The 19,975-nt window shown below is 42.7% G+C and overlaps 1 protein-coding gene across 1 annotated transcript in view; it reads left to right on the top strand.

Moving 5' to 3' along the window:
- Positions 1-10,740: 10,740 nt before the first annotated feature.
- LOC132834934 (microsomal triglyceride transfer protein-like) overlaps positions 10,741-19,975 on the top strand; it is a 102,958-nt gene continuing 93,723 nt past the window's right edge. The window contains exons 1-3 of the mRNA XM_060854097.1: positions 10,741-11,272; positions 17,124-17,314; positions 18,862-19,005. Coding sequence (XP_060710080.1) covers positions 11,203-11,272; positions 17,124-17,314; positions 18,862-19,005 — 405 coding nt within the window. The 5' untranslated portion in view covers positions 10,741-11,202. The remainder of the gene's footprint in view (positions 11,273-17,123; positions 17,315-18,861; positions 19,006-19,975) is intronic.

Below are 19,975 nucleotides of genomic sequence, written 5' to 3'. Positions count from 1 at the left end.
ATCCCACCTTCTTAATCTCACCCTTTGACTAAGGCAAAGCGACTTTTAGGTTAAACTCATCACCAGTTGTCTCTCACTGATATGGAAGTGCCAGTATTGGACTGAGGTGAACAAAGTTAAAAATCACACAACACCAGGTTATAGTCCAACAGAAAGCACTAGCTGCATATAGATTATCAAATACAGCTCTCGAGTGTAGTGACTAAGACTTCTCTCTTCACATGTACAATCTGGATTGGTGTCTTCTCTCTTATTGACATGAGAGTAGTGTAATCAGAATTGACATCAATCCTATACCACAAGCATTATCTCAATTTATTCAGAAATGCATAAAATATTGAGCTAAATTACAGCTCCCTGATGATGGAGCAGCACTCCAAAAGCTAGTACTTCCAAATAAACCTGTTGGACTATCACCTGATGTTGTGTGATTTTTAACTCTCTCACTGATGAAAGAGAAGCCCTATGGTCCTCTGGAACTACAGCGACTTTATCTATGTACAGATGTAAATAAAAGAGCATTACAATAAATAACTAGTTAATAAGCCTTATATGGAATGACAAAAGCAATCAGCCTCAGGGATAGTGTATGTGCAGACAGCCAAGGTACTCTGTGTCAGTGTGTCAATGCATAGGTAACAGCATTGCCTCAAAGCACAAGATAAAACAATACCAATCAAGTTGCTTTTCTTTAATATATTTTGTTCTGAGTACGCCGGAGTTATAAAGTTATGGTTTACTGGAAAATCCTGGAGCGATTTTGTCTAAGGTTCAGTACTAGATAGATGGTTTCTATTACAAAAACCAAAGTGGCATCAGAATCTGATTTAAGTCCGCCCTCAGAAAGGCTCTAAGCAACTTTTGCAGGGCTTGATTAATGGTCATTTCACAGATCGAAATCCACTAACCCAACATCAAGCATGCTATGAAACCCAAACGTCTCAATAAAACATTTGTTGAACGATCAAACCTGAAAGGAAAACAATTAAAGAACTTTTCAAATCCCAGTCAACTCCAGAGAAAATATGCTGAAAGTGACATCAACTACTTAACCTAATTTGTGTACTTTCTGGTGTTCTAAGAATACCAATAACCAATAAATTCTGACACATATAGAAGGTTTAGTGTTGAAGGTTTGTGGCCTTTGCTCAGAGATTGCCTCAGAATCAATCAATTGATTTCGATTAAGCAACCTCATCACTAATGAGGCAGGTAATCAAAAAGCTCAAGTTACTCAGAAAACTCTCACTTTGAAACAGATCTTTTAATTGACTTTAATTTCAGGTTCTTTTTCTAGGTGATGCATTCCTTTAATTATAGTCAGTCCAGTCTTAGGACTTTGTTTCAGTATGAACAACATTACAGACTCGTAGCATCTCGACAGTGTGGGAGCAGGCCATTGGCACATTGAGTACACACCAATTCTCCGAAGGGCATCGTACCCAGACCCACCCCATCACCCTGCATTTCTCATGGCTAATCCACCTAGCCTGCACATGGACGGTGGGAGGAAACCCACGCAGACATGGGGAGAATGCGTTAACTCCACACAGACTGTCACCCGAGGCTGGAATCGAACCCGGGTCCCTGGCACTGTGAGAAAGCAGTGCTAACTACAGAGCCACCATGCTACCTTTGTATCTATAACGGTAAGCATTCAAGGAAGTTTGGCATCATCCAGAACAATGTGGCCTGCTTGATCAGCACCTCATCAACCACCTTAAATATTCACTCCTTCGACCACTAACACACTGTGTCAGCAGCATCCACCATTCACAAAATGCACTGGTGAGCTACTTATACAGAAGCTTCCAATTCCTCTGTCACATAGAAAAACATGGGCAACCCAACCTTGTGACCTCCCACCCCCACCCCGAATCACACACTTCCTTGACATCGAAACTCAGACAATATTCCTCCACTGCTGTTGGGTCAAATTCCTGGACCTCCCATCCTAACAACATTGTGAGTGTACCCACACCCCAGCACAGAGGTGTTTCAAGAAAGTAGTTCACTATCAACTCCTCATGGACTAATCCATGATAGAATAATACTCAATACAAACAGGCATCTGGTTATTTCTGTATTGGAATACTCTGTCTTGTGGAAATGATAATTGTTTGAAATGGACAACCTCCTTTGGGCCAATGTCACTATTGAACAACATAATGGCAGATCCTCCATTGACCAGAAAGCCAGTAGTTTCCACTATTAATGAAGCTGGCAATTGCTGTTAGTTGGTAGCCAAAGAGTATGAAATTTAAGACCAACGTGCAGCAAACATGCTGACTATGCTTTGGGAAACATCGTCCTTGAGAAGTTGAACGAAGCTCAAGGGTTTTATTTGCCTTTGCAGTGCTGGGTCAGAATACTCTTGGCAGGTGCTGGTAACTGGCACATCATTGTTATACATCACCAGCACTGTCACGGCATCTTTCAAAAGTGCATGAAAAGGAAAAATACTGCATTCAATACGTGGCCTGGAAACCACTGACGTTGTTTGTAATTAACCTGTGTAAAGAAATGGGTTTGGAATTTGAGCCTTCAAACTCCAGACAATGAGAAAAGACCTCCAACCGTGCTGTATGTGCAGTAGTTAGTTGTCAATCTAACTCTGCAATTAAATCATGCTTTTTGTATCCGGATCGTTTCCTCCTTAATTAGATTTGATCTAGTTGTCACAAGCAATGGGGCTGATTGGCCTTCAGCCATGTTGGAATTGAAATCATGCACTGCTCACCGTCACCATGGTAAACCAGCTCACCAGAATGCAGTTCTCAGCTCTCCTTGAGGTAGAGCGATAATTGATATTTCGGAAAAGTTTTCGATTGTGCAGATCTTATTTACGCACCACATTTTACATTATCTCCCAGCCTCAATAGGTTTGGGCTGCATGTGAATGCAGTTGAAGAGAGTAGTTTGGGAGGCCGTCCTGTTCAGATGTTAATTGAAGCTCTTCATCAGGCAGTCTCTTTTAATTTGCTCGTGGGACATGGGCATCGCTGGCTGAGCCGGCATTTAATGCCTGTCCCTGGTTGCCCTCGAGAAGGTGGTGGAGAGCTGCCTTCTTGAACTGCTGCAGTCCATTTGATGTGTGTAGACTTACAATGCCCTGAGGGAGCAATTTCCAGGGTTTGACCCAGTGACAGTGACGGTAATGGCATTTCCAAGTCAGGATGTTTAGTGGTTTGGAGGGGAACTTTCACATGGTGGCGTCCCCATGTGTCTGCTGCCCTTGTCTCTCTAGATGGTAGTACTTGCATGCTTGGATGGTGCTTTCTAAGGTTCTTTGTGAATTTCCACATTGCATCTGTTAAGGATCAGTCATCCCACTGTTTCGGACAATCAGCCAGCAGAGAGTGGGACAGTCCCCACAAGGGAAGCTCAGAAAGCGAACAGGGTCCCAAGGCTGGGTTGCCCTTGCTCAAAGGCAGTCATTGAGGGACATGGAATCACCAAGGAGCAAGCCTGCAGAGAGGCACTTTCTACTGAGCATTCCACCCAAACCGACCTCATCCCTTTAACCCTGCATTTCCCATGGCCAATCCACCTAACCTGCACATCATTGGACTGTGGGAGGAAACCCACACAGACATGGGGAGAATATGCAAACACCACACAGACAGTCGCCTAAGGGTGAAATCAAATCTGGGTCCCTGGTGCTGTGAGGCAGCAGTGCTAACCACTGAGCCACCATGCAGCCCATTAGAATTCCCAGTTTAACACAGAGATTCGACTTTTGTTCTTCAGAGGATTAAGAGTCTTTGGAACATTTTTCTTGAAAAGGTATGGAAGCAGTGTCTTTGAATATTTATAAGGTAGAGGTGGTGAGGTATTTGTTAAGCAAGGAATGAAATATTAGCAAAGGTAGGGGGAATGTGGATTTTAGTAACAATCAGATCAACTAGGAACTCATTGAATAGTGGAAGAGGCTAGAGGGGCTGAATGGTCTACTCCTGCTTCTAATTTATTCCTTTGTATGTATAAAATGAAATGGAAGGAAACGATGCTTTTCAGTATTATACTATTTTTATCATAATAGATAAAAAGTTACTTGTTTCTCAGATCAGAAAGATCACTCTCCCTTTAATATAGAATGTGTGGATGAGATTGAGCTTAACTTTCCAAATAAATGCATAGCACAGACTACAGTTAGCATCTAGATATGTATATTTTATATTTCTAGCAACCCCTTTCCACAATTAACAGCTAAGGATGAAAATTCACAATACAAGACACCACTAGAATTGAACAGAGATCAGAAGAGTAAATTCCCATGTTCCATAACATCAGGAAAATCAATTATTATCCTTTAACTCACCAAGAATATCTGACATAACTCGAGTATATCATCTAGGTGGCCCTTCACTGCTGTATCGAGGGAGTTTGACACTGTCAGCGGAGTCATCAATTTGCTGATACATTAAGTGACCTTCCCTTCATTGTAAGGTTAACTTTGCAGTAATTGTAGTCTTTAGTCCTATTTGTACCTCTTCAGAAAATACTCCCACAAACAGCATGACTTGGACAACACTCAGCTGATATGTGGCGAGCAACATTTATGTCAGAAAGTATCAGGCAATGAACATCTTTAACAAGAGAGGATCTAACAATCTCCCCTCGGCGTTCAACGACATAGCAACTGCTGAGTTTCCCACCATCGACATTTTGGCTGATGCCATTAAGTGGAAACTGAACTGGGCCTACCTCATCTGGTTCACTAATGTCCTTTAGTGAAGGAATTTGCCATTCTGACCTGGTCTGGCCTACCTGTGACTCCAGACCCACAGTCAAGTGGTTGACTCTTAGCTGCCCTCTGACCTAGCCAGCAATGCCCTGAATGAATAAAATAATATATAAGTACTGCAGCCAGAACAGCAGGTCAGAAGGTGGAAGTTCTTTGGTGAGTAACTCACCTCTTGACTCCTCAAAGCCTGTCCACCAGCAGCAAGGCACAAGTCAGGAGTGTGATGGAATACTCCCCACTTGCCTGGATGAATGCAGCTCCAACACCATTCGAGAAACTTGAAACTATCCAGGATAAAGTAGCCCACTTAGAACATAGAACAGTACTGCACAGAACAGGCCCTTCAGCCCACGATGTTGTGCTGACCATTGATCCTCATGTAAGGTAAACCTAATGTACAAACCCTCACATTTCTGTGACCATATGCATGTCCAGCAGTCGCTTAATTATCTCCAATGACCTCGCTTCCACAACTGCTGCTGGTTACGCATTCCATGCTCTCACAACTCTCTGCGTAAAGAACCCGCCTCTGACATCCCCTCTATACTTTCCAGCAAACAGCATAAAACTATGACCCCTTGTGTTAACAATTTCTGCCCTGGGAAAAGGTATCTGGCTATCAACTCTATCTATGCCTCTCATTATCCTGTACACCTCAATTAGGTCCCCTCTCTTCCTTCCTTTTTCCAATGAAAAAAGTCCGAGCTCAGTCAACCTCTCTTTGTAAGATGAGCCCTCCATTCCAGGCAGCATCCTGGTAAACCTCCTCTGAGGAGAAAGTGAGGTCTGTAGATGCTGGAGATCAGAGCTGAAAATGTATTGCTGAAAAAGCGCAGCAGGTCAAGCAGCATCCAAGGAACAGGAAATTCGACGTTTCGGGCATAAGCTCTTCTTCAGGAATCCAAGGAACAGGAAATTCGACGTTTCGGGCATAAGCCTGAAGAAGGGCTTATGCCCGAAGTGTCGAATTTCCTGTTCCTTGGATGCTGCCTGACCTGCTGCGTTTTTCCAGCAACACATTTTCAGCCCAAACCTCCTCTGAATCCTCTCCAAAGCATCCATATCTTTCCTATAATAGGGCGACCAGAACTGGACACAGTATTCCAAGTGCGGTTTAACCAAAGTTTTATAGAGCTGCAACAAGATCTCATGGCTCTGAAACTCAATCCTCCTGTTAATGAAAGCCAAAACACCATATGCTTTCTTAACAACCCTGTCCACTTGGGTAGCAATTTTAAGGGATCTATGTACTTATACACCAAGATCCTGCAGTTCCTCCACACTGCCAAGAATCCTGCCTTTAATCCTGAAATTGATCGAAGATTTTCCGCCTTTCTTCAATAGATGTGTGAACTGTAAACACGCACAATAACAGCTCCTCTCCTACAATATTTACTTTCACTTTCCACACTTGATTGGCATCACATCCACAAACAATCACTCCCGCCATCACTGATGCTCAGCGTTTACAAAAAATTCACTAAGGCATTCAGACAGCATCTTCTAAACCCACACCCACATCTACAAGAACTTGGAACAAGTAGATATGTGGTAACACCATCTCTTGGCAGTTCCCCATCAAACCACTAACCACCTTGACTTAGAAATATATCGCCACTTCTTCACCGCTGCAGGATCAAAATCCCAAATCTCTGGATCCCTTGAAGGGTCACTGGAACCAAAACATTTACTCTACTCTCTCTCCACAGATGCTCCCAGGTCTGGTGAGGTTCTCTAGCAATTTCTGTTTAAAGTTAGTCCACATGCTGATGGAGGTAGCTCATGGGTCCTCTTTCCTCATCTTGTCCCATAAAGATATTGAGGACAGTCAGAGGATTCACACTCAGACATAGAGATATGATGATAGATTTGAAAAATACCCTTCAAGTAATATCCTAAAGGGAGAGAGAGAGAGGGGAAAATGGAACTTTTTGGAGAGGGAATTCGAGGGTTTGGGGTCCAGACAGCTGCCAATGTGAATGAGAGTGTACCAAAGACCCAAGTTGCAAAAATGCAATGTTGTAGGACAGGAGGAGCTCCCAACATAGGGAGGACTGAGGCCCAGGAGCGATTTTGTCACAAAGGTGAGAATTGTATAATTTAGGTGTTACTGGTCCAGGAGCAAATACAGGTTATTGAGCACAAGGAATACAGGCACATGGGATTTCGTGAGAGCAAGGATAGGGTTCAGGATGAGCTCAAGTCTGTGGAAAGTGGAAGGTGGGAGGATAGAGCTGGAGAATCTCAACAGATCTGGGAATAGTCAGGTCTGGAGGCAACAAACACTGGATAAAGTTTTCAGCAGCTGATTGCCTAAGGAAGAGGGGTAGATGGATAAGAATACACCAATTGTAGAAGCTGTCTTTGTGGTGCAAGGTTTATGGGCTTGGAATTTCAGTTCAGGATCAAATAGGAGTTGCAGCTTGGCCCAGCCTGAATCAGAAGTTAGAATCAGAGAATCCTTACAATGTGAAAAAAAGTTATTTAGCTCAGAGTCTGCACCAACCCTCTGATGAGCATCCCACCCAAACCTAACCCCACTCTCACCCTATCCTCATGACCTTTCTCATGGCTAATCAACCTAGCTTTCACATCACTGGACACTATTGACAATTTAGCATGGCCAATCCACCTAATCTGCACATCTTTGGACTGTGGAAGGAAACTGGAGCACACAGGGGAAACCCACACAGACCCAGGGAGAACATGCAAACTCCACACAGACAGTTGCCTGAGGATGGAATAGAACCTGGGTCTCTGGTGCTATGAGGTAGCAGTACTGTCCCAGCTGGAAATGTAGAAGAAAATGGAATTCCTGATGAAAGAAGTGATTTCCTGCTTGTAGCTTTGACCTTCCCAATGCTTAGATAATGGAAATTCAAGCTTGGATATTGGAAAAGCAACTTAACAACATGTGCAACACAACACCTCTGCAATGGAGGTTGAGCGAGGAGGCAGTGATGTGAAGGTGAACATTGTGGGCACACAATGGGACCTGACACCATGTCTTCAAATCATGATACCAAACACCCACATGTAGTTGGGAAATATAAGTCACTGCAGAAGGTTCTCTGGCTATGATTAAAGAGTGAATAAGTATGCGGTTGATTGTGTAAAAGGCTGCAGGTTAGCAGAAATGGATGAGGTTGGATACAGTCAAAATATATATTACTGTCTCTCTGTATGCCACAGCAAAGGGAAAACCCCTATAGGAGAGGCCCAATCACAAAAAAAGGAAATAATTTTGGGAAGAGTTATGTTCAAGGACTTTGATAAGAAAAGGGCAGTAAAATGGTGCAGTAGTTTGCTGGAACAGAGAGCCATGGGTGGGGTTTCCTGAGATGGATTTAATGAGGAGGAGAGAACCTGACATGAGGGATTCTTTTATAATATCAGCCGGCGATGGAAGACAGGAAGTGAAATGAGAGACATCAGTTTAATGGGAGTAAGGTTATAACCGTAATGTCCATGTACAAGAGGAACTTGGGAGAAGGCAAGATGGTGAGATACTAGAGAAAGATATTGGGTCCAGGGTTAGGAGCAGGTGGAAACTTTGGGAACGGGGAGAGGTTTGACTTGGAAATGGAGAAAGGAGGGACCCAGGGAAGCAGCCAATCTAATGGTCTCAATTTTAGTGACCAAAAAGTCCTTTAGCAAAGTGTAGTTTTTGGTGAAGCAGAAAAGATGTGCGCTGTCCATATTGCAAATACAGAAGAGTTTCGTATCTTCATTTTTCTCTCAGCTTTTGTCCTTTTCTTCTGGAGATACCAACCCACACTGAGATTGTAGAAATGAAACCGCCAACCAGGGACAAGATTCAGGGGGCAGGTGGTTTTTATTTGAGCAGTCACCAGATCATGCAGGGAGAAGGCTAAAGACCACCTCTGAATCTGGCTTCAACGTGACGGCACAACTATCCCCTTAATCTTTGGCTCAGATCAGAAGAGACGTCAATGACTCTCTGACTTTCACAATATGGTATAGTATTTTTAGATATTTTATGCTACAATAATCGCATACAATGTGGTCACTGTGTCTTCCCCTTTATTCTATACATCCAATCCTGTGAAATGCCTAATCAATGATGGACACTCCTATGCACAGCCCTAGGTTCCCCTTGATCTCATGATATTTAACAAACATTGTAATCACCAGTCTTAGGTTGTTTCAATGCATTCTATTAATTTGCATTTCAAAGTTACTGGCTATACTCCTTTGGACATGTCCCAGACTTGCTTATTTCTAAGGATCTGCTTGAATCCTGTTTTTCATTGTATTCATTTGTTATCTCTATCAAATTCTGTTACTCATCTTATATTCCCCACTGTCCTAATTATAAAAGATACAAAAGACAATTGGTTCTTCCTAACTGCTGTAAGATTCATACTATTAATTCTACTATCAAGTTAGTTATATGTAAAGTTTTTATATCTACCCCTACTGTTAGTATTCTTTAGCTAATGAGTTGTGAGCAGTTTGTTTCTCACAGTGTGCACTAGGCATTCCTTTAATGACAAAGGGAAAGCTTTCAGAGACTAGTTAACTTTCACATCTATATTTGAAGCGTTTCCCCAATGCATTTAGTGATCTTTGTATTTTTGTTATATAGGTGTATGTATAATTACATTGAAATCTGTCTCTAAAGATTATCTGAAGAATCTTTAACTAGAACCTACTTCTTAATATTGTGATTGATATTGAAGAAACAACTAATTAATGCAAAATGCCATTTTGTTGTTTTCATAGCCATTCCAGGACTTAGGCTGACTACATACTGTCTTCTGGGATGAGATTTATGCCCCTTGTCATAACTAACTCTTTTTACCTAATGGGACAACATCCTTTCATTAATGAGACTGGAGTTAATCACTGTTGTAGTTTTACAAACTTGTTTGATATCCAGAATTTTATTAGCCATAATCCCATCAGTTCTTTGATGTTTGTTACTGTGGGAGCTTGCTTTTCCCTTCAATGTTTGTTACAACTCTTTAAGCTTGGACGTTTCTTCTCAAATTGTCTCTAACACACCTTTTGCAGCTCTTGTTTCATGTAATGTTCTCTTTCACCTTGGAATAACCCCCTGTCCAAAGGTACCATTCTATCAACTCATGATCTCACTTAAATGCCGGATCAGGGTTTTAATTCTGTAGAACCACTTGCCAGCCATTTTCTGCAGGGCTAGAGCGACAGCTTGGCTGTCAGCCATTTTGTGTCTCTCAAATATGGTCTGCTCTAACAGAGAGTCACCATGTGCAAATTTCCTGCCCTCTGTTTCCCCCATTGACCAATTATCATTTGCGATGTTAGACAGGAGACATTCTCTGTATGTGCCGCCTCAACCTACGACAGTGTGGAAGAATCTGGTGTAATCATCAGCAATTGGACCCATTTTATATACAACACAACATAGATATTTAAAGACAATTGCGAGGAATTACAAGCAACCTCCTACATATTGTTATGTGCGTACCTAACTATATCAGAAAGTGCTAGAGAAATTCAGAGAGGAAAACAGAGTTAATGTTTCAAATCCAAACTCTCTTCCTCAAAACCATTAAGAATTTCTTAAAGGAGTCACACTTTACTTGAAAAAATAACTCCATTTCTCTCTCAATAGATGATGTCAAATCTGCTGAGTTTCTCCAGCATTTACTATTTTTCATTTCAGATTTCCAGCATCTGCAAATTTTTCATAATATGCATATATAAATAAATTCATTGTTCACATTTCCTTGAGTAGTTGATCTGAGTTTTAATTCTTTTTTTAAACAATCTGTTTTCTTTCTAAACAAAACTATAATATATTAAGTGCCTTCTTACCCAATCTCTATCTCATACTTTTCCAACTCAGGTTATTTTTTTATTACCAACTTGTGTTTCTCCTCCCTAGCTGTCTCAGTTCTCTTTCCAAACCAAATACTCTATCAGAGTAAGCTGCCTCAGGTTGTTTCCTGGGGAGTTTGAAAGTGTTGCACCAGTTTGCAATGCTGTTTTCAGTCTTTGTTCGTTTAGGGAAGCAGCAGAAGTCAGCGACACAGACGCCCAAATAGATCGTGAGGGAAGATATGTGTTACCACACACAAAAAAAACTTTCTGAAAAGCGTACAGATTTCCAAACACTAAGAGATAATCCACAGATATAATCCCTGCTGTAAAGCTGCAGATACGTTCCCACAAGCAATTAACACAGAAAAGATAGCATACAGAGACACGCACACCCACAGACTGCCGCCCTTATACAGTCACTGACCTCCTGGTCAATTACAAAACTTCAACAAGTTTTGCAAGTTCCGGCAAGTTTTTTTTAAAAACAAAAAAATTCCTCTGCCAGTTCGGCAGACTGTACATTCTAGCTCTTTGCTGCCCTGCCTGTTCTAGCCCTCCTCTTCCCTGTAGCTAAATCCCGTGCCATTTTCAGCTCAAGTGTCAAAGTGAGTCTCTTCTGGAAGCAGAGCATGGCGACTCCGAAAGCCTTGAGGGAGTGGATAATGTTGTTCGCGATCTTCACACTGCGGTCTGTTGAAGGTGAGACTCCGTCCTCGCTGAGTTCGAGTGAGCGCAAATAAATACCCTTTCACGTTTTACTGATGTCTTTCCAATGCCTGGATTGCAAACTCTGTCCCATCCAGTAATATCCCGGGAAGCAACCAGATCTTCAGAACCACAGTGTGGATAACTGTGGGGAAGCTTGAGGTGCAGGGACAGGGGGCTGATAATTCACAGCTTCACAATAATCCAGCATTAATCCTTCAGATGCACTTAAGAAAATATTAGCAAGTGGCAGAATTTTTGTTTGCAGTTTGATCAACCACCTTTACTCTGTAAACCCCAAAATCTATAATTTCATATCTCTATGTGAAATATTTATGCAAGTGCATTCATGTATGCTAGCAATATTTTGATGCATATTCATGATTATAACAATGATTGCATTCTATAGTTCTTAATTGGTTGGAAGTAACTAATAGAGATTTTCAGGTTGTGAAACAGTTTAAATGTAAGTCTTCGTTTTTCTCATCTAAGCACACTTGAAAAATCTTATTGGCAAAAGTGAGGATTTCATAGAATATAATTTGTCTGAGAAGCATGTTACCAGAGAGCAGGTTACACTAACTTTGTTATTACGTAATGTGATAAGATTAATTAATGACCTGAGAGCATAGGTACCTTTGGGTAGCAGTGATCATAATATCAATTTGAAAGAGAGCAGAATGGGTCAAAAACTTAAACCTTTAAACTTAATTAAGAGCAAGCATGTGGACATGTGCTAGCTGAAGTGAACTGGAATACGAGGCTAGGAGATGGATCAGTAAAGAAGCTGTGGCAGAGATTTAGGTGATATTTTAGAATACTCAGAATGAATATGTTCTACTATAAAGGAGTTCTAAAGGAAGAATATGGACCAAATGCAAGCAAATGGGCCTAGTTTAGTTCGGGACACTTGGTTGGCATGGACAAGTTAGACCGAAGGGTCTGCTTCCATGTTGTCTGACTAAATAAGTTAAGAAAAGCATCAAACGTAAGAAAAATCATTATAATTATAAAAACATGAATGGCTGGTCAGAACATAATGAACAACTGAAATGACTAAAAGGTTATCAAGCCAAATAACTTTGAACATGACAGGAAGCTAACTAGAAATGTAAAAACAAATAGTAAGAATTTCTATAGGTTCCTAAAAGGAAAAAGCTTAAGTAAAGTGAGTGTTGGTCCTCTGGAGGTGGAGAATGAGGAGGTAATATTGGATAATAAAGTGGAAAGGAAGTTTCCTTTTATGGGTGAGTCCAGAACTAGGCAATACTGTTTTAAAATTAATGACCAGCCTTTTAAAGCAGAGATGAGGAATTTTGTTTCTCTCCAGAGTGTGAGTTGAGTAACTTTGGAACTCTGCCTCAGAGGTGATGAAGTTAGAGTCACTGAATATTTTTAAGGCAGAGCTGGATAGGCAAGGGAATCAAAGGGAATGTGGAGTTTGGAACACCAACAGTTCCCATGAATACAATCAGGGCTGATCTTTTGGAGATTTTTCATCCTTAAACTTAGTGCAAAGTAGAAAAGTTTATAATAAAATGAGAAGTGTTCCTTTTTCTTCCTGTAGTTTGTACTTGAAGTATTACTCAGTAAGCTGAACCTGACAGGGTAATGAGGGTGTGACGGCAGAGATTTATTGTTAAGAGGTGTTATATTGTTAGCAGATTTAGAATAAAAATGGATAATACATGAAACTGCAGTCAGAGATGAAATAGAGTAACAGTGATTATTAATCATTAATTCAATGATTGAGTAAGTAAATGGATGAAGCTAATTGAGAATATTGAGTTCATAACCAAACTATAATATATAATTTTCTCTAATACAGAGAGCACAGTGTTCATTTGCTTAAGGATACAATTTTTCCATTGCTGTAGGCTCCAGGAAGTGTAAGCATCTTGTGTAGAGATAAGGAGAAAACGTGAAAGATGCTTGAATTTAATTATTTAGTTTCAAATTAAATTTTTAGACTTTCCTCTCTGCTGTCAAGTAACTGTGTGTGTCTTTAATAATTCAGTAAAAATGTTGCTCTTGGTTTCATTCAGTTGGGACATTGTCCTTCATTCTAGGCTCGTGTTAGTTCTCATATTATAACATCTCCCTCCAGATAAACTCTTTGACCCAATTTCCCAGTCATCCATTCAAACTTTTAACCATGAACTGTCTACTCCTATGACCTTAACCAGTGACAAGCCCAATTCTAACTGCATACCTCACCATCCCAAACCACTGGTCCCCTTCACTGCCCACTCATCAGCTGATATTTTGCACCCATTGAACGTCCAACACTCATGAGCAAATGAACGATTTTCAACTCTTTCCAAACTCTCCTCATCATGTTTCCACATGCCTTAATCCCTCTATTGGATCGGATGCACTGTTATCCCATCTCTATCCTTCTTTATATCTCCAAATAACTTCAAACACATTACTGTTTCCCAGCTCAGTGCATATTTCTCTTCGGAGCATCCATTTGCGTCTCTTCTTTTAGCGTTCCACCCCTTTCACAGCAACAAAGTGCTTCCCGCCAAGTTCATGAAGGGTATTCTGTGGCTGTAACCGTGGTAGCATTTAACTCTTCATTACTTTTCAGCCCTTGACTCCATCTTCTTCCCTACCCCCATCCTCTTCCCTACCTCCATCCTTCACTGTGCAGCTCGGGGTGACTGCTCTTATTTGGTTCTGCTTCTAACTATTGAATCATAGCCAGAACATCTCCAACAGTTGGCATTCCCAATCCCACAGTTATCTCTCGAGTCTCTCAGCAATTTACAGGAGTGCATGGCGATGGCTGAGTGGTGTTATTGCCCCATGATTTACCAGAAACCCTGGTCATGTTCTGTTGGTAGCAGATGGGGGAATTCAAATTCAATTTGGAAACACATTTAGAATTTGGGGTCCAACAATGACCAAGAAACGATTGTGAATTGTCAGGAAAAATCCATCTTGTTCACTCATGCCCTTTAGGCAAGGAAACTGCCATCTTTACCTAACCTGGCTAGTGACTCCAGACCCATAGCAATGTGAGTGACTCTTAACTGCCCTCTGGGCAATTAGGGATGGACAGTGAATGCTGGGAGAAAGTGAGGACTGCAGATACCAGGGATCAGAATCGAGAGTGTGGTGCTGGAAAAGCACAGCAGGTCAGGCACCGTCCGAGGAGTAGGAAAATTGACGTTTTGGGCATGAGCCCTTCATCAGGATTCTCCTGCTCCTCGGATGCTCCCTGACCTGTTGTGCTTTTTCAGCACCACACTCTCAGCAATAAATGCTGACCAAGGCAGCGACACTCACATCCTGAGACTGAACTAAAAAAAAGACTCTCACGTTCCCTCAACTATATAAGCTGCCTCTAATGTAACTGCCCCTCTGGACCAGGTTGGTTAAAATTATTTTAATCAGCCTGTTCAGAGATGTTATTTCATACCTTTGGAGCAGGTGAGTCATGAACCTCCTGGCACAAAAGTAGGGACACTACCACCGCATCACAGAATCCCAAAGTTGGTTATGTGGTGACATCAAGTTTCTGGGACCAGTTTCTGTGAGACTGATACAAACGTCCAAAGAATTGTTAATGATTTTGTTGATGTCATACGTATCAATAGAACATGATGTGGAGATGCCAGTGTTGAACTAGGGTGGACAAAGTCAAAGTAAAAAATGAGGTCTGCAGATGCTGGAGATCACAGCTGAAAATGTGTTGCTGGTTAAAGCACAGCAGGTTAGGCAGCATCTCAGGAATAGGGAATTCGACATTTCGAGCATAAGCCCTTCATCAGGAATGAGAGAGAGTAGCCAAGCAGGCTAAGATAAAAGGTAGGGAGGAGGGACTTGGGGGAGGGGCGATGGAGGTGGGATAGGTGGAAGGAGGTCAAGGTGAGGGTGATAGGCCGGAGTGGGGTGGGGGCGGAGAGGTCAGTAAGGAGATTGCAGGTTAGGAGGGCGGTGCTGAGTTGAGGGAACCGACTGAGACAAGGTGGGGGGAGGGGAAATGAGGAAACTGGAGAAATCTGAATTCATACCTTGTGGTTGGAGGGTTCCCAGGCGGAAGATGAGGCGCTCCTCCTCCAGCCGTCGTGTTGTTATGTTCTGCCGGTGGAGGAGTCCAAGGACCTGCATGTCCTCGGTGGAGTGGGAGGGAGAGTTAAAGTGTTGAGCCACGGGGTGGTTGGGTTGGTTGGTCCGGGCGGCCCAGAGGTGTTCTCTGAAGCATTCCGCAAGTAAGTGGCCTGTCTCCCCAATATAGAGGAGGCCACATCGGGTGCAGCGGATGCAATAGATGATGTGTGTAGAGGTACAGGTGAACTTGTGGCGGATATGGAAGGATCCCTTGGGGCCTTGGAGGGAAGTGAGGGAGGAGGTGTGGGCGCAAGTTTTACATTTCCTGCGGTTGCAGGGGAAGGTGCCGGGGGTGGAGGTTGGGTTGGTGGGGGGTGTGGATCTGACGAGGGAGTCACGAAGGGAGTGGTCCTTGCGGAACGCTGATAGGGGAGGGGAGGGAAATATATCCTTGGTGGTGGGGTCCGTTTGGAGGTGGCGGAAATGACGGCGGATGATACATTGTATGCGGAGGTTGGTGGGGTGGTAGGTGAGAACCAGTGGGGTTCTGTCTTGGTGGCGGTTGGAGGAGCGGGGCTCAAGGGCGGAGGAGCGGGAAGTGGAGGAGATGCGGTGGAGGGCATCATCGATCACGTCTGGGGGGAGTCTGCGGTCCTTGAAGAAGGAGGCCATCTGGGCTGTGCGGTGTTGGAATTGGTCCTCCTGGGAGCAGATGCGGCGGAGACGAAGAAATTGGGAATATGGGATGGAGTTTTTGCAGGGGGCAGGGTGGGAGGAGGTGTAGTCCAGGTAGCTGTGGGAGTCAGTCGGTTTATAGTAGATGTCTGTGTTGAGTCGGTCGCCCGAGATAGAGATGGAAAGGTCTAGGAAGGGGAGGGAGGAGTCTGAGACAGTCCAGGTGAATTTCAGGTCGGGATGGAAGGTTGATGAACTGTTCGACCTCCTCGTGGGAGCACGAGGCAGCGCCGATACAGTCATCGATGTAGCGGAGGAAAAGGTGGGGGGTGGTGCAGTGTAGTTGCGGAAGATGGACTGTTCCACACATCCTACGAAGAGGCAGGCATAGCTGGGGCCCATGCGGGTGCCCATGGCAACTCCTTTAGTTTGGAGGAAGTGGGAGGATTGAAAAGAGAAATTATTCAGGGTGAGGACCAGTTCAGTCAGTCGAAGGAGGGTGTCAGTGGAAGGGTACTGGTTGGTGCGGCGGGAAAGGAAGAAGCGGAGGGCTTTGAGTCCTTCGTGATGGGGGATGGAGGTGTACAGGGACTGGATGTCCATAGTGAAAATAAGGCGTTGGGGACCGGGGAAGTGAAAATCCTGGAGGAGGTGGAGGGCGTGGGTGGTGTCCCGAACGTATGTGGGGAGTTCTTGGACTAAAGGGGACAGGACTGTGTCGAGGTATTGGGAGGTGAGTTCGGTGGGGCAGGAGCAAGCTGAGACAATGGGTCGGCCGGGGCAGGCAGAAAAGTCACATGACACCAGGCTATAGCCCAACAGACGAAGGAGCATTGCTCTGAAAGTGTGAAATTTTAAATAAATCTGTTGGACTATGACCTGGTGTCGTGTGACTTACAACTCAATACACCATAACCTGGGACCTTACACCAACACAGAGAAGGGGTTTTCAAATCCTGAATAGATGTGAGAAAAATGAGAACTTCAAATATGTTTAATAATGCCCTTGGTTAAAACATATTCTATAAGCTCACCTAAGCAAGTGAAGTCATTTTTGCCACAAATGCTTGTTTGAACAAAATATAATCACTTTGTACTTTTTCCTCCTCAGCACGAGCTGTAGATCTTGCATACAAATCTGGTACATTGTTTACATATAAGTACAATGTGGATTTGTTACTGGAGACATTATCCAGTCCAGAAACATTGCCAGGATCAGGATTCAGGATCGAAGCTGTCGTTGGCCTTCATGTGGTTTGGGAAAACAGCAGCAACCAACATGAGCAGCTTGTTCAGTTGCAAGTACGTACATTTTTCTATTTTCATGACTGGAGTTTGCCTTAAATTCCTCCATGATCTCACTCCCTCCCAACGCCTCTAACATCCTCTGGCACAACAAATGTTTAAGATCTCCACTTTATCCCAATTCAGACTTTCTCAGTTTCTGAGATTTTCATTGCTCCAACATTAACAGATGCATCTTCAGATTCCAATCTTCAAATTTTGGAATTCCCAGTCTCACAAATAATTTAACGATGTTAATGTTTTATTTGATGAATGTGCAAGTGCTACTGATAGTGCAGAGATATTAGTACATTGCAGATTTAACTTCAATTTGGAGGTGCTTTGCAATGACTGCCAGACACTTCACTTAATCAGATAGAGGCAGAAACTGGGATGTGTTTCCTTTGAGCAGAGAGAAGATGAAAGGGAGATTCCAACTCCTGAAGAATTCATAAATCTGTACAGCATGGAAACAGCCCCTTCAGTCTAACTCCTCCATGCCAACCAGATATTCTAAATTAATCTAGTCCCATTTGCCAGCATTTGGTCCATATCCCTCTCAACCCTTCCTATTCATATACCTATCCAGATGCCTTTTAAATGCTGTAATTGTACCAGCCTCCACCACTTCCTCTGATACACACACCACCCTCTGCATGAAAAGCTTGCCCCTTAGGTCCCTTTTAAATCTTTTCCTTCTCACCTTAAACCTATGCCATCCAGGGGAAAAGACCTTGATTATTCACCCTATCCATGCCCCTCATGATCTTATAAACGTCTATGAGGTCACCCCTCAACCTCCGCTGCTCCAGGGAAAACACTCCCAGCTGATTCAGCCTCTCCCTATACGTCACACCGTCTGACCCTGGCAACATACTTGAAAATCATTTCTGAACCCTTTCAAGTTTCACAACAGCCTTCCGAGAGCAGGGAGTTCCATCCCAGAACTGAATGCAGTATTATAAAACTAGGAGAAAGTGAGAACTGCAGATGCTGGAGATCAGTGTCGAGAATGTGGTGCTGGAAAAGCACAGCAGGTCAGGCAGCAGCCAAGAAGCAGGAGAATCGACGTTTCAAGCATATGAAGGGCTTATATGAAGCACCACACTCTCGGCAGTATTATAAAAGTGCAAGTGTGGAGACGCAGTTTCCAGTGAACACAAATGTTAAGCATTGCACATGGATATTTAAAGTAACAACCAGAAGGAATTTGACGGAGTAAAAGATGCGGCAAGTTATCCTCAATTACAGTGGAAGTATTGGAAGCAGATTCAGTAATAACTTTAAAAATGACAAAGAGCAGGAGAGTGTAACTAATTGGATAGATTTCACAAATTAAAAAACAGCTCAAGTACAAGAGGCTAAGTGACTTCCTTCTAAGCTTTATAACCCAATGGTTCTATGCACTTAGTATCTGTTTAGGAAGTAATGGGCTATAATTTTAAACTGGAGAAGAAGTCTTTTGGGTATGCAGTACTCTTAACAAATCAGCAGGAATTAAATGCTTTAAGATTTTGATTACAAGCATCATTTTCCATTGTGTCTCCCTCTACCTTGTTCAATAGATACAGGAAGTGCAATTATTAAATGTATCAGAACAAATGGACAGTCAAAGCATCTTTAAAGCTATTCCTGCTGAGTCTTTGCTGGGGCCTACCGCAATGACAGGATTGAAAGGACCTGTAATCTTTCACTGGAATAATGGAAAGGTAATTATCTCTCATTTTGCTCCATTTTCAAAATTAGGGGTATGGATTGCATCTGGTGACTTGACAAACATTTTCTCACTTAGCCAACCTCAAATAAAAACACAGATTTGGTATGAAATTTAACTTGGACAATGACAGGAAATGGAGAAGGGGAAATCCAGAATCCATTCTTTTTCCTTCAGCCTGATTTTCCTTCCCTTTTTTTTAACAATCGTGCTTTTTCACCGCTGTTCCAAGATCGCCCTATTAATTGGTTCTTAGCTTAATAACAATTGGTGCGTTAAGTAGACTCTGCCTCCGTTCCTATAATTTTGAAGAAAAAGAAATATTCGGACTCATTGAATCACGCAGAATTCTTTAGGGGCTTGACCTGGTTGACTGAGGGAGAATGTTGTCTCTGGCTGAATAGTCTGGAACTCAGAATCTGTCTCAAAATAAGGGACTGGCTATTCAACACTGAAATAAGGAGAAACTCTTCACTCGACGGGCTGCACATCTTTCAGATTCTCTATAGCAGGGATGGTAAGGCACTGTGGGTATCTGATAGATAGGTTTCTGACTAGTACTTTAGAATTAGGTTTATTGTCACGTGTATTTATGTTACTAAAGTACAGGAGTGCAGTGAAAAGTCTACAATGTCACCAACACATGGCTCCATCTTAGGTAAAAAGTACCAAGGTACAAAATGTAGGTATGTAAAAATAGAGAGAATAAATAAAAAAAAAGTTACACTACGTTACAGATATACAGAGTAAAACTTAGGAAAATAAGAAATAAAGCTAAAGAGATAGACATTACAGCCTTTCTACAAGAGTTTCCACATGCTCTGACTGGGCTTCACTGATTCCCAACCAGTAGCCATTTTGCTCCAGGCCACTGGGTGCAGTCCATGCTCTGCTCCAGGCCACTGGGTGCAGTCCACGCTCTGCTCCAGGCCGCTGGGTGCAGTCCACGCTCTGCTCCAGGCTGC

This window comes from Hemiscyllium ocellatum, chromosome 43 (genome assembly GCF_020745735.1).
Source record: "Hemiscyllium ocellatum isolate sHemOce1 chromosome 43, sHemOce1.pat.X.cur, whole genome shotgun sequence".
Taxonomy (NCBI): domain Eukaryota; kingdom Metazoa; phylum Chordata; class Chondrichthyes; order Orectolobiformes; family Hemiscylliidae; genus Hemiscyllium; species Hemiscyllium ocellatum.
This window is presented reverse-complemented; position numbering and strand designations above follow the sequence as displayed.